Genomic DNA, 18202 nt, shown 5'->3' with positions numbered 1-18202 from the left:
CCATTGGCATACGGTTCACTGCAACTGCATCGAAAAACGCATCAAAGCGCAGTAGAAACTCGTTTTTTTTGTATGTGGTTTTAACTGCGCCTCAACTGCTGTGTCTGAATGCACCCCAAGTAACTTGGAATAAGGTAACGGACTCTCCCAGGAGAAAACTATAAAAAGATATTGAAAGACTTAGCCGGGAATTTTTTAAGAATGGTGATTCATACGCCGGTCTTAGAAGGAAACAAACTGCGGTAAGATGCAAAAATGTATTAAGAATCCGGGGTCGGAGTTACTTCTTATCTCAGCCGTTCAAACCCCTTAGATGCCATGGTCAATAGCAACATCAGCATCTAAGGGGTATCGGAGGGAGGGGGCACCCCTACAACGTGAATGTGGGGCACTGATGGTTTCCATTGCAGCCGAGTCTCTTAACAAAGGCCCCCGGATCCACCATCATTGTAGGACTATTAGGCCTCATGCACACGGCTGTGCCCGTAATCACAGCACGGCCGGCCGCCGACACCCGCGGGCCGTGCCCCGTACAAAGTATGGGAGCATGGCGCCTAAAATCCGAAAAGTAGGACATTCTTCATAATTCCCGGCACGGTTCTACAGCACAAAAACCCTCCTGTAGCTCTACGGAAAGGTGTCCGCGGCCAATAGAACCGGATGGGTCCGTAATTGCGGTCCGCAACGACAGAGTTTTTTACGGTGTTGTGCATGGGGCCTTAGATCCTGCCAGAGGCGGTTTTACACGGACAGGCATAATACAGAAGTATTGCAGTGTATTATAAAAGCGATCAAACGATTGCATGGCGGAGTCCCGGAGTGAGACCGAAAAGAATAAAAAGCAGATTAGTAACGTTATTAATACAGAAAAGAAAAAGCGACTCATCGCGCACATCCGTAATAACCCCAACGATAAAAGTATTACGTTATTTAACCGGCGCGGTCAACGTCGTTAAAAATAAAATAAATGACGCCAGAATTTCTGTTATCTGTTCATTACAAGTCGCCCCGAAAAAAGAACCCCTCATACAACGGCATCGGTAGAAAAATACGGACGTTACGGCGCTTAGAATACAGGGATACAAAGACAAACAGCGTCACAACCCGCAGAATGAAGTTAGTCGCACCACACGGTAAACGGTGTCAATTTAAGACGAAAACAAGAATGGTGACATTTAGGTGCCCCCCCCAACATTTTCTTATAAAAGTTCATTGTTAAGCTTTATGTCATCTGTGCAACCAGTCCCGCAAAAACCAAGTCCTCGCCCGGCCGCGTCAGGGGGACAAGAAAAAGGTCATAGCTCTCCGAATGCCACCAAATGGCTTGGTCACTAAGGGGTTAATTGCCACACAATTTTGCAGGTAAATGGCAGCTTTACTCGCATCACGGCACGGCCATTAACAATCAAGGACGATCGCGCCAAACGGCAGGACGGCGCTGTTTTCAGCTGCATTACGGTCAGGTCGACCCTTTAGTGACCGATTTTCTACACATAATGAAGAGAAAACCACATGATCGTGACATCATCATTGCCTCCAGCCTGACTTCTCCCACACATGTGACTGATCACATGATCGTGACATCACCATTGCCTCCAGCCTGACTTCTCCCACACATGTGACTGATCACATGATCGTGACATCACCATTGCCTCCAGCCTGACTTCTCCCACACATGTGACTGATCACATGATCGTGACATCACCATTGCCTCCAGCTTGACTCCTCCCACACATGTGACTGATCACATGATCGTGACATCACCATTGCCTCCAGCTTGACTCCTCCCATACATGTGATGGATCACATGGTCATGATGTCATCAAAGGTCCTTTAGCCGATTGAGATGTAGTATTTCCCGGGACAGGGAGCGCTGAGGCTGCTGGGAGCTGGGATGCTGTGATTGGTGAGTATATTAGAACGCGGTTTATTCTCTGACATGTTCAGTGTCGTCCGGATTCAGCAAATTAATGTTTTTTTAACCTAATAAAAAGTTATACAATTTTCCAATATACTTTCTATATTCATTTCTCACCGCTTTCAAGATCTCTGCTTGCTGTCATTCAGTAGGAGCATTAATTGTTTACTTCCAGTGTATAAAATGTTGTCCATGGTCATGTGATGGACGCACAGGTGCACGGCTCGTTACATGGTCATGTGATGGACGCACAGGTGCACGGCTCGCTACATGGTCATGTGATGGAAGCACAGGTGCACGGCTCGTTACATGGTCATGTGATGGACGCACAGGTGCACGGCTCGCTACATGGTCATGTGATGGAAGCACAGGTGCACGGCTCGTTACATGGTCATGTGATGGACGCACAGGTGCACGGCTCGCTACATGGTCATGTGATGGAAGCACAGGTGCACGGCTCGTTACATGGTCATGTGATGGACGCACAGGTGCACGGCTCGCTACATGGTCATGTGATGGACACACAGGTGCACGGCTCGTTACATGGTCATGTGATGGACGCACAGGTGCACGGCTCGCTACATGGTCATGTGATGGAAGCACAGGTGCACGGCTCGTTACATGGTCATGTGATGGACGCACAGGTGCACGGCTCGCTACATGGTCATGTGATGGAGACACAGGTGCATGGCTCGTTACATGGTCATGTGATGGACACACAGGTGCACGGCTCGCTACATGGTCATGTGATGGACACACAGGTGCACGGCTTGCTACATGGTCATGTGATGGACGCACAGGTGCACAGCTTGCTACATGGTCATGTGATGGACACAGGTGCACGGCTTGCTACATGGTCATGTGATGAACGCACAGGTGCACGGCTCGTTACATGTTCATGTGATGGACGCACAGGTGCACGGCTCGTTACATGGTCATGTGATGGACACACATGTGCATGGCTCGCTACATGGTCATGTGATGAACACAGGTGCACGGTTTGTTACATGGTCATGTGATGGACACACAGGTGCACGGCTCGTTACCTGGTCATGTGATGGACGCACAGGTGCACGGCTCGTTACCTGGTCATGTGATGGACACACATTGCACAGCTCGCTTCATGGTCATGTGATGGACGCACAGGTGCACGGCTCGTTACATGGTCATGTGATGGACGCACAGGTGCACGGCTCACTACATGGTCATGTGATGGACACACAGGTGCACGGCTCGCTACATGGTCATGTGATGGACACACAGGTGCACCGCTCGCTACATGGTCATGTGATGAACACAGGTGCACGGCTTGTTACATCGTCATGTGATGGACACACAGGTGCACGGCTCGTTACTTGGTAGTGTGATGGACGCACAGGTGCACGGCTCGCTACATGGTCATGTGATGGACACACAGGTGCACGGCTCGTTACATGGTCATGTGATGGACGCACAGGTGCACAGCTCGCTACATGGTCATGTGATGGACGCACAGGTGCACAGCTCGTTACATGGTCATGTGATGGACACACAGGTGCACGGCTCGTTACATGGTCATGTGATGGACACACAGGTGCACGGCTCGTTACATGGTCATGTGATGGACACACAGGTGCACGGCTCGTTACCTGGTCGTGTAATGGACGCACAGGTGCACGGCTCGTTACATGGTCGTGTGATGGACACACAGGTGCACGGCTCGCTACATGGTCGTGTGATGGACGCACAGGTGCACGGCTCATTACATGGTCATGTGATGGACGCACAGGTGCACGGCTCGTTACATGGTCATGTGATGGACGCACAGGTGCACGGCTCGTTACATGGTCATGTGATGGACGCACAGGTGCACGGCTCGCTACATGGTCATGTGATGGAAGCACAGGTGCACGGCTCGTTACATGTTCATGTGATGGACGCACAGGTGCACGGCTCGTTACATGGTCATGTGATGGACACACATGTGCATGGCTCACTACATGGTCGTGATGAACACAGGTGCACGGTTTGTTACATGGTCATGTGATGGACACACAGGTGCACGGCTCGTTACCTGGTCATGTGATGGACACACATTGCACAGCTCGCTTCATGGTCATGTGATGGAAGCACAGGTGCACGGCTCGTTACATGGTCATGTGATGGACGCACAGGTGCACGGCTCGCTACATGGTCATGTGATGGAAGCACAGGTGCACGGCTCGTTACATGGTCATGTGATGGACACACAGGTGCACCGCTCGCTACATGGTCATGTGATGAACACAGGTGCACGGCTTGTTACATGGTCATGTGATGGAGACACAGGTGCACGGCTCGTTACTTGGTAGTGTGATGGACGCACAGGTGCACGGCTCGCTACATGGTCATGTGATGGACACACAGGTGCATGGCTCGTTACATGGTCATGTGATGGACGCACAGGTGCACGGCTCGCTACATGGTCATGTGATGGACACACAGGTGCACCGCTCGCTACATGGTCATGTGGTGAACACAGGTGCACGGCTTGTTACATGGTCATGTGATGGACACACAGGTGCACGGCTCGTTACTTGGTAGTGTGATGGACACACAGGTGCACGGCTCGTTACATGGTCATGTGATGGACACACAGGTGCACGGCTCGTTACATGTTCATGTGATGGACACACAGGTGCACGGCTCGTTACATGTTCATGTGATGGACACACAGGTGCACGGCTCGTTACATGGTCATGTGATGGACACACAGGTGCACGGCTCGTTACATGGTCATGTGATGGACACACAGGTGCACGGCTCGTTACATGTTCATGTGATGGACGCACAGGTGCACGGCTCGCTACATGTTCATGTAATGGACGCACAGGTGCACGGCTCGTTACATGTTCATGTGATGGACACACAGGTGCACGGCTCGCTACATGGTCGTGTGATGGACGCAAAGGTGCACGGCTCGTTACATGGTCGTGTGATGGACGCACAGGTGCACGGCTCGTTACTTGGTCAAGTGATGGACACACAGGTGCACGGCTCGTTACATGGTCATGTGATGGACACACAGGTGCACGGCTCGTTACCTGGTCATGTGATGGACACACAGGTGCACGGCTCGTTACATGGTCATGTGATGGACACACATTGCACAGCTCGCTTCATGGTCATGTGATGGACGCACAGGTGCACGGCTCGTTACATGGTCATGTGATGGACGCACAGGTGCACGGCTCGCTACATGGTCATGTGATGGACACACAGGTGCACCGCTCGCTACATGGTCATGTGATGAACACAGGTGCACGGCTTGTTACATGGTCATGTGATGGAGACACAGGTGCACGGCTCGTTACTTGGTAGTGTGATGGACGCACAGGTGCACGGCTCGCTACATGGTCATGTGATGGACGCACAGGTGCACGGCTCGTTACATGTTCATGTGATGGACACACAGGTGCACGGCTCGCTACATGGTCATGTGATGGACACACAGGTGCACGGCTCGTTACATGGTCATGTGATGGACACACAGCTGCACGGCTCGTTACCTGGTCGTGTGATGGACGCACAGGTGCACGGCTCATTACATGGTCATGTGATGGACACACAGGTGCACGGCTCGCTACATGGTCGTGTGATGGACACACAGGTGCACGGCTCGTTACATGTTCATGTGATGGACACACAGGTGCACGGCTCGTTACATGTTCATGTGATGGACACACAGGTGCACGGCTCGCTACATGGTCATGTGATGGACACACAGGTGCACGGCTCGTTACATGGTCATGTGATGGACACACAGGTGCACGGCTCGTTACATGGTCATGTGATGGACACACAGGTGCACGGCTCGTTACCTGGTCATGTGATGGACACAGGTATTGGGATCGTTAGAAGCCACAGCTCTGATACACATACTGTAACGAGCTGTGCACTTGTGTCCATCACATGACCTTGTAAAGTTCTTGAAAACCTTTGAGGAATTAATACAGAAAGTATACTGGAAAACTTCTAATTAAGCAAAAAATAACATAAATTTGCTGAAAACGCGCAATGCCTTTAACCGGTGACTCCCAGTGCGGGACAAGTTACTGACTCATGGGTGGCGGCCTGAGAAAAATCCCGTCCTTCTCTTATAGTCCTGAAGAATTATTACTGAACCCAAGGATGGAAGAAGAAAGGAGGGATAAGACCGGCATTATATTATCCCTCACCCTGGAGATCCTGTACCTGCTGACCGGAGAGGTGAGGATTCTGGGAAATATGTCACATGACATCACTCTTCTCTATTAATAACACAGGGACATGACCGGAGAGGTGAGGATTCTGGGAAATATGTCACATGACATCACTCCTCTCTATTAATAACACAGGGACATGACCGGAGAGGTGAGGATTCTGGGAAATATGTCACATGACATCACTCTTCTCTATTAATAACACAGGGACATGACCGGAGAGGTGAGGATTCTGGGAAATATGTCACATGACATCACTCTTCTCTATTAATAACACAGGGACATGACTGGAGAGGTGAGGATTCTGGGAAATATGTCACATGACATCACTCTTCTCTATTAATAACACAGGGACATGACTGGAGAGGTGAGGATTCTGGGAAATATGTCACATGACATCACTCCTCTCTATTAATAACACAGGACATGACCGGAGAGGTGAGGATTCTGGGAAATATGTCACATGACATCACTCTTCTCTATTAATAACACAGGGACATGACCGGAGAGGGGAGGAATCTGGGAAATATGTCACATGACATCACTCTTCTCTATTAATAACACAGGACATGACTGGAGAGGTGAGGATTCTGGGAAATATGTCACATGACATCACTCTTCTCTATTAATAACACAGGATCATGACCGGAGAGGTGAGGATTCTGGGGAATATGTCACATGACAGCACTCTTCTCTATTAATAACACAGGACATGACTGGAGAGGTGAGGATTCTGGGAAATATGTGACATGACATCACTCTTCTCTATTAATAACATAGGACATGACCGGAGAGGTGAGGATTCTGGGAAATATGTCGCATGATATCACTCTTCTCTATTAATAACACAGGACATGACTGGAGAGGAGAGGATTCTGGGAAATACGTCACATGACATCACTCTTCTCTATTAATAACACAGGGACATGACCGGAGAGGGGAGGATTCTGAGAATGATGTCACATGACAACACTCTTCTCTATTAATAACACAGGGACATGACTGGAGAGGTGAGGATTCTGGGAAATATGTCACATGACATCACTCTTCTCTATTAATAACACAGGACATGACCGGAGAGGAGAGAATTCTAGGAAATATGTCACATGACATCACTCTTCTCTATTAATAACATAGGACATGACCGGAGAGGTGAGGATTCTGGGAAATATGTCACATGACATCACTCTTCTCTATTAATAACACAGGGACATGACCGGAGAGGGGAGGATTCTGGGAAATATGTCACATGACATCACTTCTCTATTAATAACACAGGACATGACTGGAGAGGTGAGGATTCTGGGAAATATGTCACATGACATCACTCTTCTCTATTAATAACACAGGGACATGACTGGAGAGGGGAGGATTCTGGGAAATATGTCACATGACATCACTCTGCTCTATTAATAACACAGGGACATGACTGGAGAGGGGAGGATTATGGGAAATATGTCACATGACATCACTCTTCTCTATTAATAACACAGGACCTGACCAGAGAGGGGAGGATTCTGGGAATGATGTCACATGACATCACTCTTCTCTATTAATAACACAGAGACATGACCGGATAGGTGAGGATTCTGGGAAATATGTCACATGACATCACTCTTCTCTATTAATAACACAGAGACATGACCGGATAGGTGAGGATTCTGGGAAATATGTCACATGACATCAGTCTTCTCTATTAATAACACAGGGACATGACCGGAGAGGGGAGGATTCTGGGAATTATGTCACATGACATCACTCTTCTCTATTAATAACACAGGACATGTCTGGAGAGGTGAGGATTCTGGCAAATATGTCACATGACATCACTCTTCTCTATTAATAACACAGGGACATGACTGGAGAGGAGAGGATTCTGGGAAATGTCACATGACATCACTCTTCTTTATTAATAACACAGGGACATGACTGGAGAGGTGAGGATTCTGGGAAATGTCACATGACATCACTCTTCTTTATTAATAACACAGGACATGACTGGAGTGGGGAGGATTCTGGTTCTGTATATAATATTTATCATAATCTTTCTCCATACACAGGATTGTAAAGTAGTGAAGAAGACGTCTGGAGAGAGTGTGACCCCCGGCAGCCGTCCCCATGAGTCAGGAGGATGGAGCAGGACCCAGACCCCTATCACGGAGCCTCCACCTCACTCACTGATCCATGAGAGAAACAACGAGAAGATCCTGGACCTCACCCACAAGATCATTGAGCTGCTGACGGGAGAGGTGAAGAATGATGTGTACAGGGACGTCATGATGGAGAAACACCACCCCCTTATATCACCGGGTAAGAAGAAACTTTCACTGATTGCAAAGGAGAGAGGGTGTCCGCTACATACTCCCATCATCTCATCATCATATACTAAGTATTCAGGCGGCTCTATGTATCTGTTTCCTATAGATGGATCCAGGATAAGATATCCACTGGAGAAATGTCCCAGTCTTCTGTATTCCCTGGACTGTCCAGAGGAAGAGCTCAATGTCCCGCAGAATCATCAGGTAGATGGACTTCTTACAGTACTGTAGGTCTTGTCACAGAGTTTTGAATGGATTACATTTTTTTTCTCATATTAAAGGGGTATTCCCATCCCGGACATTTACAGCATATCCACGGAATATGCCCATAATGTCTGATGCATGCAGGTCCCACTGATCTCTACAGCGGAGCTTCCTGACCCCCGTCCTACCTACGGCTGCTGGGCTTCGGCGGCCAATGACCGACGATGCTGCTAGGTTTTCTGGAAATAGAAGCTACGCTGTTTCCATAACTTCCATTTACTTCTATTGGAGTTCCAGAAACAATGTAGCAAAACACGCTTGTCTGTTTCCGTCAAAAACCCGACCGCCTCTTATATCAGTAGCTGGAGTCCAGCGGCTGAAGTGGAGCTTGACTAGGGCTGCGGTCGAGCATTCGCCCCCGCTTTAATGTCTATAGGACTGACATAAACTGCCGAGAGCTTCATTCAAAGTCCTCACTGCGGTCAAGAATTTAGGAGGAACAGGGGGTTTGAGACCCCCATTCTTTCCAATCGGTGGGTATGCCAGCACCTGAGGCCCTCAGCGCTCAAATAATTATTACCTATCCTGTGGAGGATTTAATAGGAGCACCCAGATGGCAGGACTGGGGACCATTGGTATTGGAGGGGGCGATGGCACTCCCCCACTCCTTCCAATGGCTTAGATGCCGCGGTCGCTATTGACCGCGGCTTCTAAGTGGTTAATCGACCAGGATTGGAGTTATCTCTGAACCTGGCCGTTAGTGCAAGGTATCGGTTGTAACATACAATCTACACTATGTGAACCATAGAGATGGTGCGTCCATCTTATACACTAATATGCCTCTTCACTATATTTTCTACCAGCCTCAAACCACCAGCCCTATTGTGATATGTCCTATTTCTGGGGAGAAATCTACAATGCCTGCATAGGACATACCTAGTGTAGACCCTATTGTCTGCTCTGACCATGGAAGAATATTGTCTACTCTGACCATGGAAGAATATTGTCTTCTCTGACCATGGAAGAATATTGTCTGCTCTGACCATGGAAGAATATTGTCTACTCTGACCATGGAAGAATATTGTCTACTCTGACCATGGAAGAATATTGTCTGGTCTGACCATGGAAGAATATTGTCTGGTCTGACCATGGAAGAATATTGTCTACTCTGACCATGGAAGAATATTGTCTACTCTGACCATGGAAGAATATTGTCTACTCTGACCATGGAAGAATATTGTCTTCTCTGACCATGGAAGAATATTGTCTACTCTGAACATGGAAGAATATTGTCTACTCTGACCATGGAAGAATATTGTCTGGTCTGACCATGGAAGAATATTGTCTGGTCTGACCATGGAAGAATATTGTCTTCTCTGACCATGGAAGAATATTGTCTGCTCTGACCATGGAAGAATATTGTCTGCTCTGACCATGGAAGAATATTGTCTGCTCTGACCATGGAAGAATATTGTCTGCTCTGACCATGGAAGAATATTGTCTACTCTGACCATGGAAGAATATTGTCTACTCTGACCATGGAAGAATATTGTCTTCTCTGACCATGGAAGAATATTGTCTGGTCTGACCATGGAAGAATATTGTCTACTCTGACCATGGAAGAATATTGTCTGGTCTGACCATGGAAGAATATTGTCTGGTCTGACCATGGAAGAATATTGTCTGCTCTGACCATGGAAGAATATTGTCTACTCTGACCATGGAAGAATATTGTCTACTCTGACCATGGAAGAATATTGTCTGCTCTGACCATGGAAGAATATTGTCTGCTCTGACCATGGAAGAATATTGTCTTCTCTGACCATGGAAGAATATTGTCTTCTCTGACCATGGAAGAATATTGTCTACTCTGACCATGGAAGAATATTGTCTACTCTGACCATGGAAGAATATTGTCTGGTCTGACCATGGAAGAATATTGTCTGCTCTGACCATGGAAGAATATTGTCTGCTCTGACCATGGAAGAATATTGTCTGCTCTGACCATGGAAGAATATTGTCTGCTCTGACCATGGAAGAATATTGTCTGCTCTGACCATGGAAGAATATTGTCTTCTCTGACCATGGAAGAATATTGTCTTCTCTGACCATGGAAGAATATTGTCTTCTCTGACCATGGAAGAATATTGTCTGCTCTGACCATGGAAGAATATTGTCTTCTCTGACCATGGAAGAATATTGTCTTCTCTGACCATGGAAGAATAGGACTTTTTGGTTTTTATATATATACTTCTGTTGATTTAGGATGAAGATCTGATTGACGTTAAAGTAAAGGTTGTAGAAGGAGAAGAAGAGACGTATTTGATGGCTGATCAGCAATGTAAGGAGGAGCTGCCTGAAGATAATAACCCAGGTGAGAAGTAGCTGGTAAATAAAGATAAGCGTCACATATTTTCCGTGTTTAATCTCTACAACTGTCTCTCTTATTCTCCGCACTGCAAACTCATGAGAAGTATCTGCCCAGTCAAGGAGACCCATTATACTAGTCCCTTCATGCCCGACCACTCCACTATCTACACACTAATAATCCGGGCTTACGTTTCCCATTCACACACCCCCCCCCCCCCCCCCCCCCGTATTCTAACGTTACATTGGAGTATGGCCATAGGCAATACAGGCTTGGTAGTCTCAGATATGACTCTTTATGATACAGTAGGTATCCAACTTTCATCTGTAGTTTAGATAAAATGTAAGTTGCCATGGGCATGAGAGAAAATGTCGTCTGAATCCACCAGTATATTGAGGGGTTCGGCTGGTGCTATGCCCACTGTACACTGGCTGCAGATGTCGAGAGATGTCTTTTACACACACATGTGGCATAGGGCATATACAATGGAAAGATACTTATTTTCAGAAATCTGCTTTATTTTTTAACAGATGTGCACAGAAGTATGGATACCTCAAAAGAAGTTTTCATTTCGACTGGAGATTGTGAAACGGAAAATTTACATATCGTTCATGATTCCTCGAGAGTAAATCCCGTGACTCAAAAACTCCCCTCAGACCTCTCGTCTGAGCCCTTCAATCGTGAGCAAAGTTGTCACGATAAATCAAATAACCTTACACAAAGCGAGAGGAGGCCACATGCATGTGCGGAGTGTGGCAAGTGTTTTCACAACAGTGCCAATCTGTCCCGACATCTCAGGATTCACACGGGTTTGAAGCCATTTTCATGTTCTGAATGTGGCAAATGTTTTACCCATAAATCTATGGTTGACGCTCACCAGAGAATTCACACAGGGGAGAAGCCATTTATGTGTTCGGAGTGTGGGCGATGTTTTACCCAGAAATCACATCTCATCAAGCATCAGGTTATACACACTGGAGAAAAGCTGTTTTTGTGTTCCGAGTGCGGGAAATGTTTTATGCAAAAATCTGATCTACTGAAACATCTGAAAGTCCACACTGGGGAGAAGCCGTTTCCATGTCCACAGTGTGGGAGGCGTTTTATGAGTAATTTGGATCTCATCAAGCATCAGCGGATGCACACCGGGGAGAAGCCATTTCAGTGCTTCGAATGTGGGAAGTGTTTTACGCAGAAATCGATTCTTGTAAATCACATTAAAATCCACACAGGAGAGAGGCCATTTCCATGTCCTGATTGTGGTAAATGTTTTGCTCAAAAATCCAAGCTGCTGGGCCATCGGAGAACTCACACGGGGGAGAAGCCATATTCTTGTTCCCATTGTGGGCAATTATTTGGACACAAATCGAGTCTTGTTAAACATCATCAAAGAGTTCACACGGCAACGAGGTGACACATTGTCACGGTATTGAGAATAATTGTTACAAATGAAGGATTGTACATAGAGACCATATGTTGTCAGGATAGTAAGTACCACCAGCAGGGCTGAATGCATCATTTCATATAAGAAGACTGGCCGATCCAGCATTTGGAGGTAGGAGGAAAGAAAATAAAAATTCTATTTGAAAGTTAGTTTCATTTGGGATCCCCTGTCAAGCTTAGACGTTTGTCACCTGCCTTCATAGGATCTGCTGGTGAATTCAGCTTTATTAGAGCCAATCAGACCTTGACTTTAAGAGGCAGCTGCACTCAAGGAGGCTGAGCTCTCCCTTCCTTCTCGAAGCGACCAACCATTACAATATGGACTTTCCACTCTAAGGACTTCAGAACATTTAGTCGGCAAAAACAGTTGTCTTCTCTAAGCTCCGATCCCAGATCCTAACTTGCTCTCTTGATGGCGTTCCTTCCCATTACTTTCCTGTTGACTTTTCATCCTTCCCTCTTCGCTTTTTCTTCCTGTAACCACCTACGAGCCGGATTGTACTCTCACAAGTTCTACTAGAAATGAAGAATTAAAAGTTTCTCTAGGTTTGTGGCCGGAGTTCAACAAATGTAGAGCATTTTCAGATTGGCCCAAGTCCCAAGCCAGACCATAGATAGAAGTTAGTACAGCAAAGTCCTGGCGCTATTTAACCATAGAGAAGGAAATAAAGCGTCATTTTGTGTTCCTGTGCCACAATCTTGACACTATTGTTATTATTAACCCCTTAAGGACATGCCTATTTTTGGCTTTTTTACTTTCCATCCAACCCAAAAAAATAAAATATAATAAAAGTTAATCAATAAGTCCCATATACCCCATTATGGTACCAATGAAAATAGCACTTTGTCCTCATGCGGCTACGTGGATGGAAAAATACCAAAGTCCTGGCTTCTAGAATGCAAAAACAAAATATTATTTAATTAAAAATGTTTCTTTAAAAATCCTGTACATATTTTGTATCGCCGTAATCGTACCGACCCATAGATAAAAGTAACATGTTATCTACACCACATAGTGAACGGCGTAAATTTAAACCGTGGAAAACAATGCTGGAACATCTATTATGTACCCGAAAATGATACCATTGAAAACTCGTTCTGCAAAAACAAGCCCTCATACGGCTATGTTGACAGAAAAAGAAAAAAAATTATGACTTTTTTGAAAAAACTAAAAAGAATTCCTGGTCATTAAAGACGCTGTCACCAGATTATGAGTTATGAACAATTTTAGATTTATGCTAATTAGCTTCTTAGTAGACAACTGGGCTTTTTTTTTTTTTACCTTTTGACCAACTGGGCGTTGTGAAGAGAAGTGTAGGACGCTGACCAATCGGCGTCATACATTTCTCCCCATTCATGTACTCCGACATCGTGATCTCGCAAGATCACTCTGTGCTGTCACATACTCCTACATTAATGTTACTGAAGTGTCTTGAGAGTGAATAGAAATCACCTCCAGCCAGGACATGATGTCTATTCACACTCCCGACACTTCAGTAACGTTTGTGTAGGACTTACTCACACAGCACAGCGTGATCTCGCAAGATCACGTGTGCTGTCATTCACAGAAACGTTACCCAAGTGTCAGGATTGTGAATAGACATTGCGTCCTGGCTGGAGGTGATGTCTTTTCACTCTCAAGACACTTCAGTAAAGTTAATGTGGGTGTATGTGACAGCACAGCGTGATCTCGCGAGGTCACGCTGTGCTGAGTACAGATGGACATGAATGGAGAGAAGTGTTTGACGCTGATTGGTCAGCATCATACACTCCTCTGTACAATGCCCAGTTGGTAAAAAGTAAAAACACGCCCAGTTGTCTATTAAGAAACGACATAGCATAAATCTAAAATTGCTCATAACTTGCTCAAAATTGATAGTTTTTTAAAATAAAAACCTAGATTACAGCGCCGATCACATTATGTAGGAGATGGGACACTTATAATGTGGTGACAGCCTCTTTATTACTAGGACCACTGTTATCTACATTACAGCGCTGATCACATTATGTAGGAGCCAGGACACTTATAATGTGGTGACAGCCTCTTTATTACTAGGACCATTGTTATCTACATTACAGCGCCGATCACATTATGTAGGAGCCCGGACACTTATAATGTGGTGACAGCCTCTTTAATACTAGGACCACTGTTCTCTACATTACAGCGCTGATCACTTTATGTAGGAGACAGAGCACTTATAATCTGGTGACAGAGCCTCTTTATTACTAGGACCACTGTTATCTACATTACAGCGCCGATCACATTATGCAGGAGACAGGACACTTATAATCTGGTGACGGAGCTTCTTTAAGGCCAAAATATTCCTGGTCGTAAAGGGGTTAATGGCCAAGCAATTTGTTTTATTTTCATTGTCGGATTCCAGGAGTCATTACTTTTTCTATTTATCCATCGGCAGCTGTGTGAGGATTGTTTTTTGCAGGACAAAATGTATTTTTTAATGCCACAATTTTGGGGTACATATAATTTATTGATTCACTTTTGCAATTTTTTTTTTTTTGAGTGGGGAGTGCAAAAAGAACAGCAATTTCATCTTTGTTTTTTTTCCCACCGTTTTTATTGTGTGGTAAAAAATAACATGTCACATTTAATGTATGGGTGGGTACGAATACGGCAATACCGAATTTTTATACCTTTTTTTTTTTTTTTATTTAATTTTTCCCGTTTGTGTTTTTTTTTTTCCTTTCTGAGAAAAGGTAGAATTTGAGTCGCCACATTCCGAGAGTCATCATTTTTTATTTTTTTTTCCGTCAACTTAGCAGTGAGGGCTTGTTTTTTGCAGGATTGGCTGTAGGTTTTATTGGTACCATTTTGGGGTACGTGAAATTTTTATAAAAACATTTTGTGGCATAATAAAACAAAAAACTGAAAATTCATTGTTTTGTTTTTTACGCTGTGCAGTATAAGTAATAATTTAACTTTACTGGTCCTTGTGATCGCTGTGGTACCAAGTATGTTATAAATCTGAACAATACACTAGTATGGATAGAACTGTAGTATAAAGGACATAGATATAGGTTCTGGGCTTGTAACTGAGAAGAAAAAAATTCTTTCCTTATCGTCCCCGGCAGCAGACATGGGATGTTGATCCCCGACCCATTCTAGGACAGAACATATTATATAGCAGCAGACTGTAAAGAGTTAACAATAGGTAACCCCTTTCCATTATAAATACTACTCACTACCTCCTCCAAGTGTGAAGTAATACTAAAGCTACATTGCTATATATATCGATTGGGTGGCCGTCTGCTGCCTCGGACTCTAGGAAAATAAAACTTCAGGTAAGTACATTTGTCCCTAAAAATTGTTCTGTCCCTATAGGACATGCGGTCGGATACGTCTATCAAACGAGGTAAGTAGCATGTGCAGTTGTTTCTATTATATCTTATATTTACTCTCCTTCCCGCTCCATCCCGGATGGAGGTGTCCAGCTGGTATATGTCCAGTTCCTGGTAGAGGGTTTCTACCCGTTTCTGTAGGCCTTTACTCACCAGAGACCCTTAAAGAATTTTCGTCTGCTATGGGAAATTCTTCTAGAATTTACACCGTGGCCGGGGAGCCTGTCGGAGGATAAAGGATCAAAGTATCCGGTTATGATGAAGTTGTCCTCTGACGCTTCTGACACTGATGATGATAAGTTCTTGTCTAAAGGAGAAATAATGCGAAAGCTAATTAAAGCTGTTTAGTCCACAATTGAGGTTGATGAGGATAAAGTTCCTAAAGAAGGGATACGGGCTGTATTCGATTTCCCAAGAAAAAAAGCGAAAGTTTTGCCCTCCCATCGAATCCTTACATCGACACTTCAAAAAGAATGGGCAGTACCAGATGGATCTCGGTGTACAATTAAAAAATGTGCACATATTAGATGAGAAGGATACGGGGGCCCCAACCAAGGTCGATCTGGCAGTTGCTAAGCTGGCTATATGTGCTGTGTTTCCAGTGGATGATTCCTCTATGTTAAAAGATCGACTTGATAGAAAGGCGGACGCTGCCTTCGGGAAGGTCTACTCTTCTTCTGCTGCCCTGTGTAAGGCCTCTCTGGCATTCACACCTATTACTAGAGCTCTTGGAGTATGGCTAAGCCATGACTGATGAGTTACATAGTACGGTTGAAAAAAAGACATGGCCATCAAGGATAGGCAGGAAGCCCTAGGGAAATAAATCTTGAGATGTTTCCTACCTTTATAGACTGCCTCTGATGATTTATGTGACTTTCCTGTTGATGTGTTATGTCTTTCCTCCAAATTGATGGCCTTATCCAACTCGGCTGGACGTGCTATGTGGCCCAAGGCTTGGAATGGAAATTTATCGTCTAAAAATCATTTTTGTTCCCACCCGCTCCAACCAGGGCATTTATTTGGTGATTAGCTTACCAGCATTTTGAAATCGCTCAATGAAGAAAGAGGACATTTCTTTCCAGGGACGACTAGGCGAAGAAATCGTACCTTCCGTTTCTGCAGGTCCTCTCCACCCAAAGGTAAGAGATATTTTTGTTCCTTTTGTAAACCGGAGCCTGCAGGGAGGAGAAAACCTGAGGGAGATAAGAACCGCAAAAAGCCAATTTCTGCGGGAAATAAACATTTCTGACGCCAGGCCTCAATTGTCTTCGGTAGGCGCAAGGCTCAGGCATTTTTTCCCCAGCTGGCAGACCTCGACTTCAGATGCCTGGGTGTTAAAGATCAACCGTTTCGGACTCCGGCTGGAGTTTATTTCTCATCCTCCTCAGAGATATTTGATCACCCCAGGAAGACGTCCTCCGATAGCATCTCTCCTTCAAGAGTCCTTGGCGAAACAGGCCTTCGAGCCTGTGCCTCCTGCGGAAATCGGAAAATTTTATTATTTCCTTGTATTTCACGTTCCCAAACCCAACGGCAAGTGGAGATTAATTATAGACTTAAGAGGTCTAAATAATTGTCTTCAAAAAATTCAAGATGGAGTCACTCAAGGATGCCATTGCCTTGTTGTCCAGAGAAGATGTGATGGCAAAAATCGATCTCAAAGATGCGTACCTGCACATACCCATTCACCCGGAACACAGCAAGTTCCTAAGGGTCGCTTATCATCAAGGCAACAGGATTCAACACCTCCAATTTGCTGCCCTCCCGTTTGGTCTCTCATCTGCTCCAAGGGTATTCACCAAAACATCTGTGGTGCTCGCTGCAAAACTGCGTCTTCAGGGAATATGCTTAGCCCCGTATCTAGACGACTGGTGGATAATAGCTTCCTTATCAGAGATCTTGATGGAACACATTCAAGTCCTCACATGTTGTCTCGAAGACCATGGCTACATAATCAATTGGGAAAAGTCTCTACTTTCCCCAAGCAGGTCCCTCAAGTTTCTGGGGCTCAAAATAGACACCAGAACCATGAAAGATTTTCTTCCGACAGAGAAGATTCTGATCATCCAGCATGCAGTATTGTCAATTCTCCTCTCCCCTGTTATATCTATCAGGAACGCAATGAGAGTCCTGGGCCTTCTGACTGCCTCTATAGGTGCAGTTCTGTGGGCAAAAGCCCATCTCAGACCACTTCAAGCGGAGATCCTCAGATCTTGGAACAGACTCCCTGCCGGATTAATTAAGAGAATTGTCATCTCTCCCAAAACAAAGCTGTCTCTCAGATGGTGGCTGATGGACAGGTATCTTCTGAAAAGGAAATCCATGCTGCACACCAGTGGATTATATTAACTACGGACACCTCCAAACTCGGCTGGGG

General features: G+C 45.4%; 1 protein-coding gene across 1 annotated transcript; it reads left to right on the top strand.

Moving 5' to 3' along the window:
* The first annotated feature begins 258 nt into the window (after positions 1 to 258).
* On the top strand, positions 259 to 15331 carry LOC142663517 (uncharacterized). Its single transcript, XM_075842240.1, has 6 exons — positions 259 to 1906; positions 6040 to 6145; positions 8199 to 8448; positions 8563 to 8660; positions 10926 to 11034; positions 11559 to 15331. The coding sequence occupies exons 2-6, from the start codon at positions 6068 to 6070 to the stop codon at positions 12437 to 12439; spliced, it is 1416 nt and encodes a 471-aa protein (XP_075698355.1). The 5' UTR covers positions 259 to 1906; positions 6040 to 6067; the 3' UTR covers positions 12440 to 15331.
* The last annotated feature ends 2871 nt before the right edge of the window (positions 15332 to 18202 follow it).

The sequence above is a fragment of the Rhinoderma darwinii genome, chromosome 11 (genome assembly GCF_050947455.1).
Source record: "Rhinoderma darwinii isolate aRhiDar2 chromosome 11, aRhiDar2.hap1, whole genome shotgun sequence".
NCBI lineage: Eukaryota > Metazoa > Chordata > Amphibia > Anura > Rhinodermatidae > Rhinoderma > Rhinoderma darwinii.
This window is presented reverse-complemented; position numbering and strand designations above follow the sequence as displayed.

Excerpts from the sequence above, each read along its gene's own strand:
- LOC142663517 (XM_075842240.1), top strand. The coding sequence starts at position 6,068 with ATGGAAGAAGAAAGGAGGGATAAGACCGGCATTATATTATCCCTCACC. Across the intron at positions 6,146-8,198 it reads TGTACCTGCTGACCGGAGAG|GATTGTAAAGTAGTGAAGAA; the intron begins GTGAGGATTCTG and ends CTCCATACACAG. Across the intron at positions 11,035-11,558 it reads GCCTGAAGATAATAACCCAG|ATGTGCACAGAAGTATGGAT; the intron begins GTGAGAAGTAGC and ends ATTTTTTAACAG.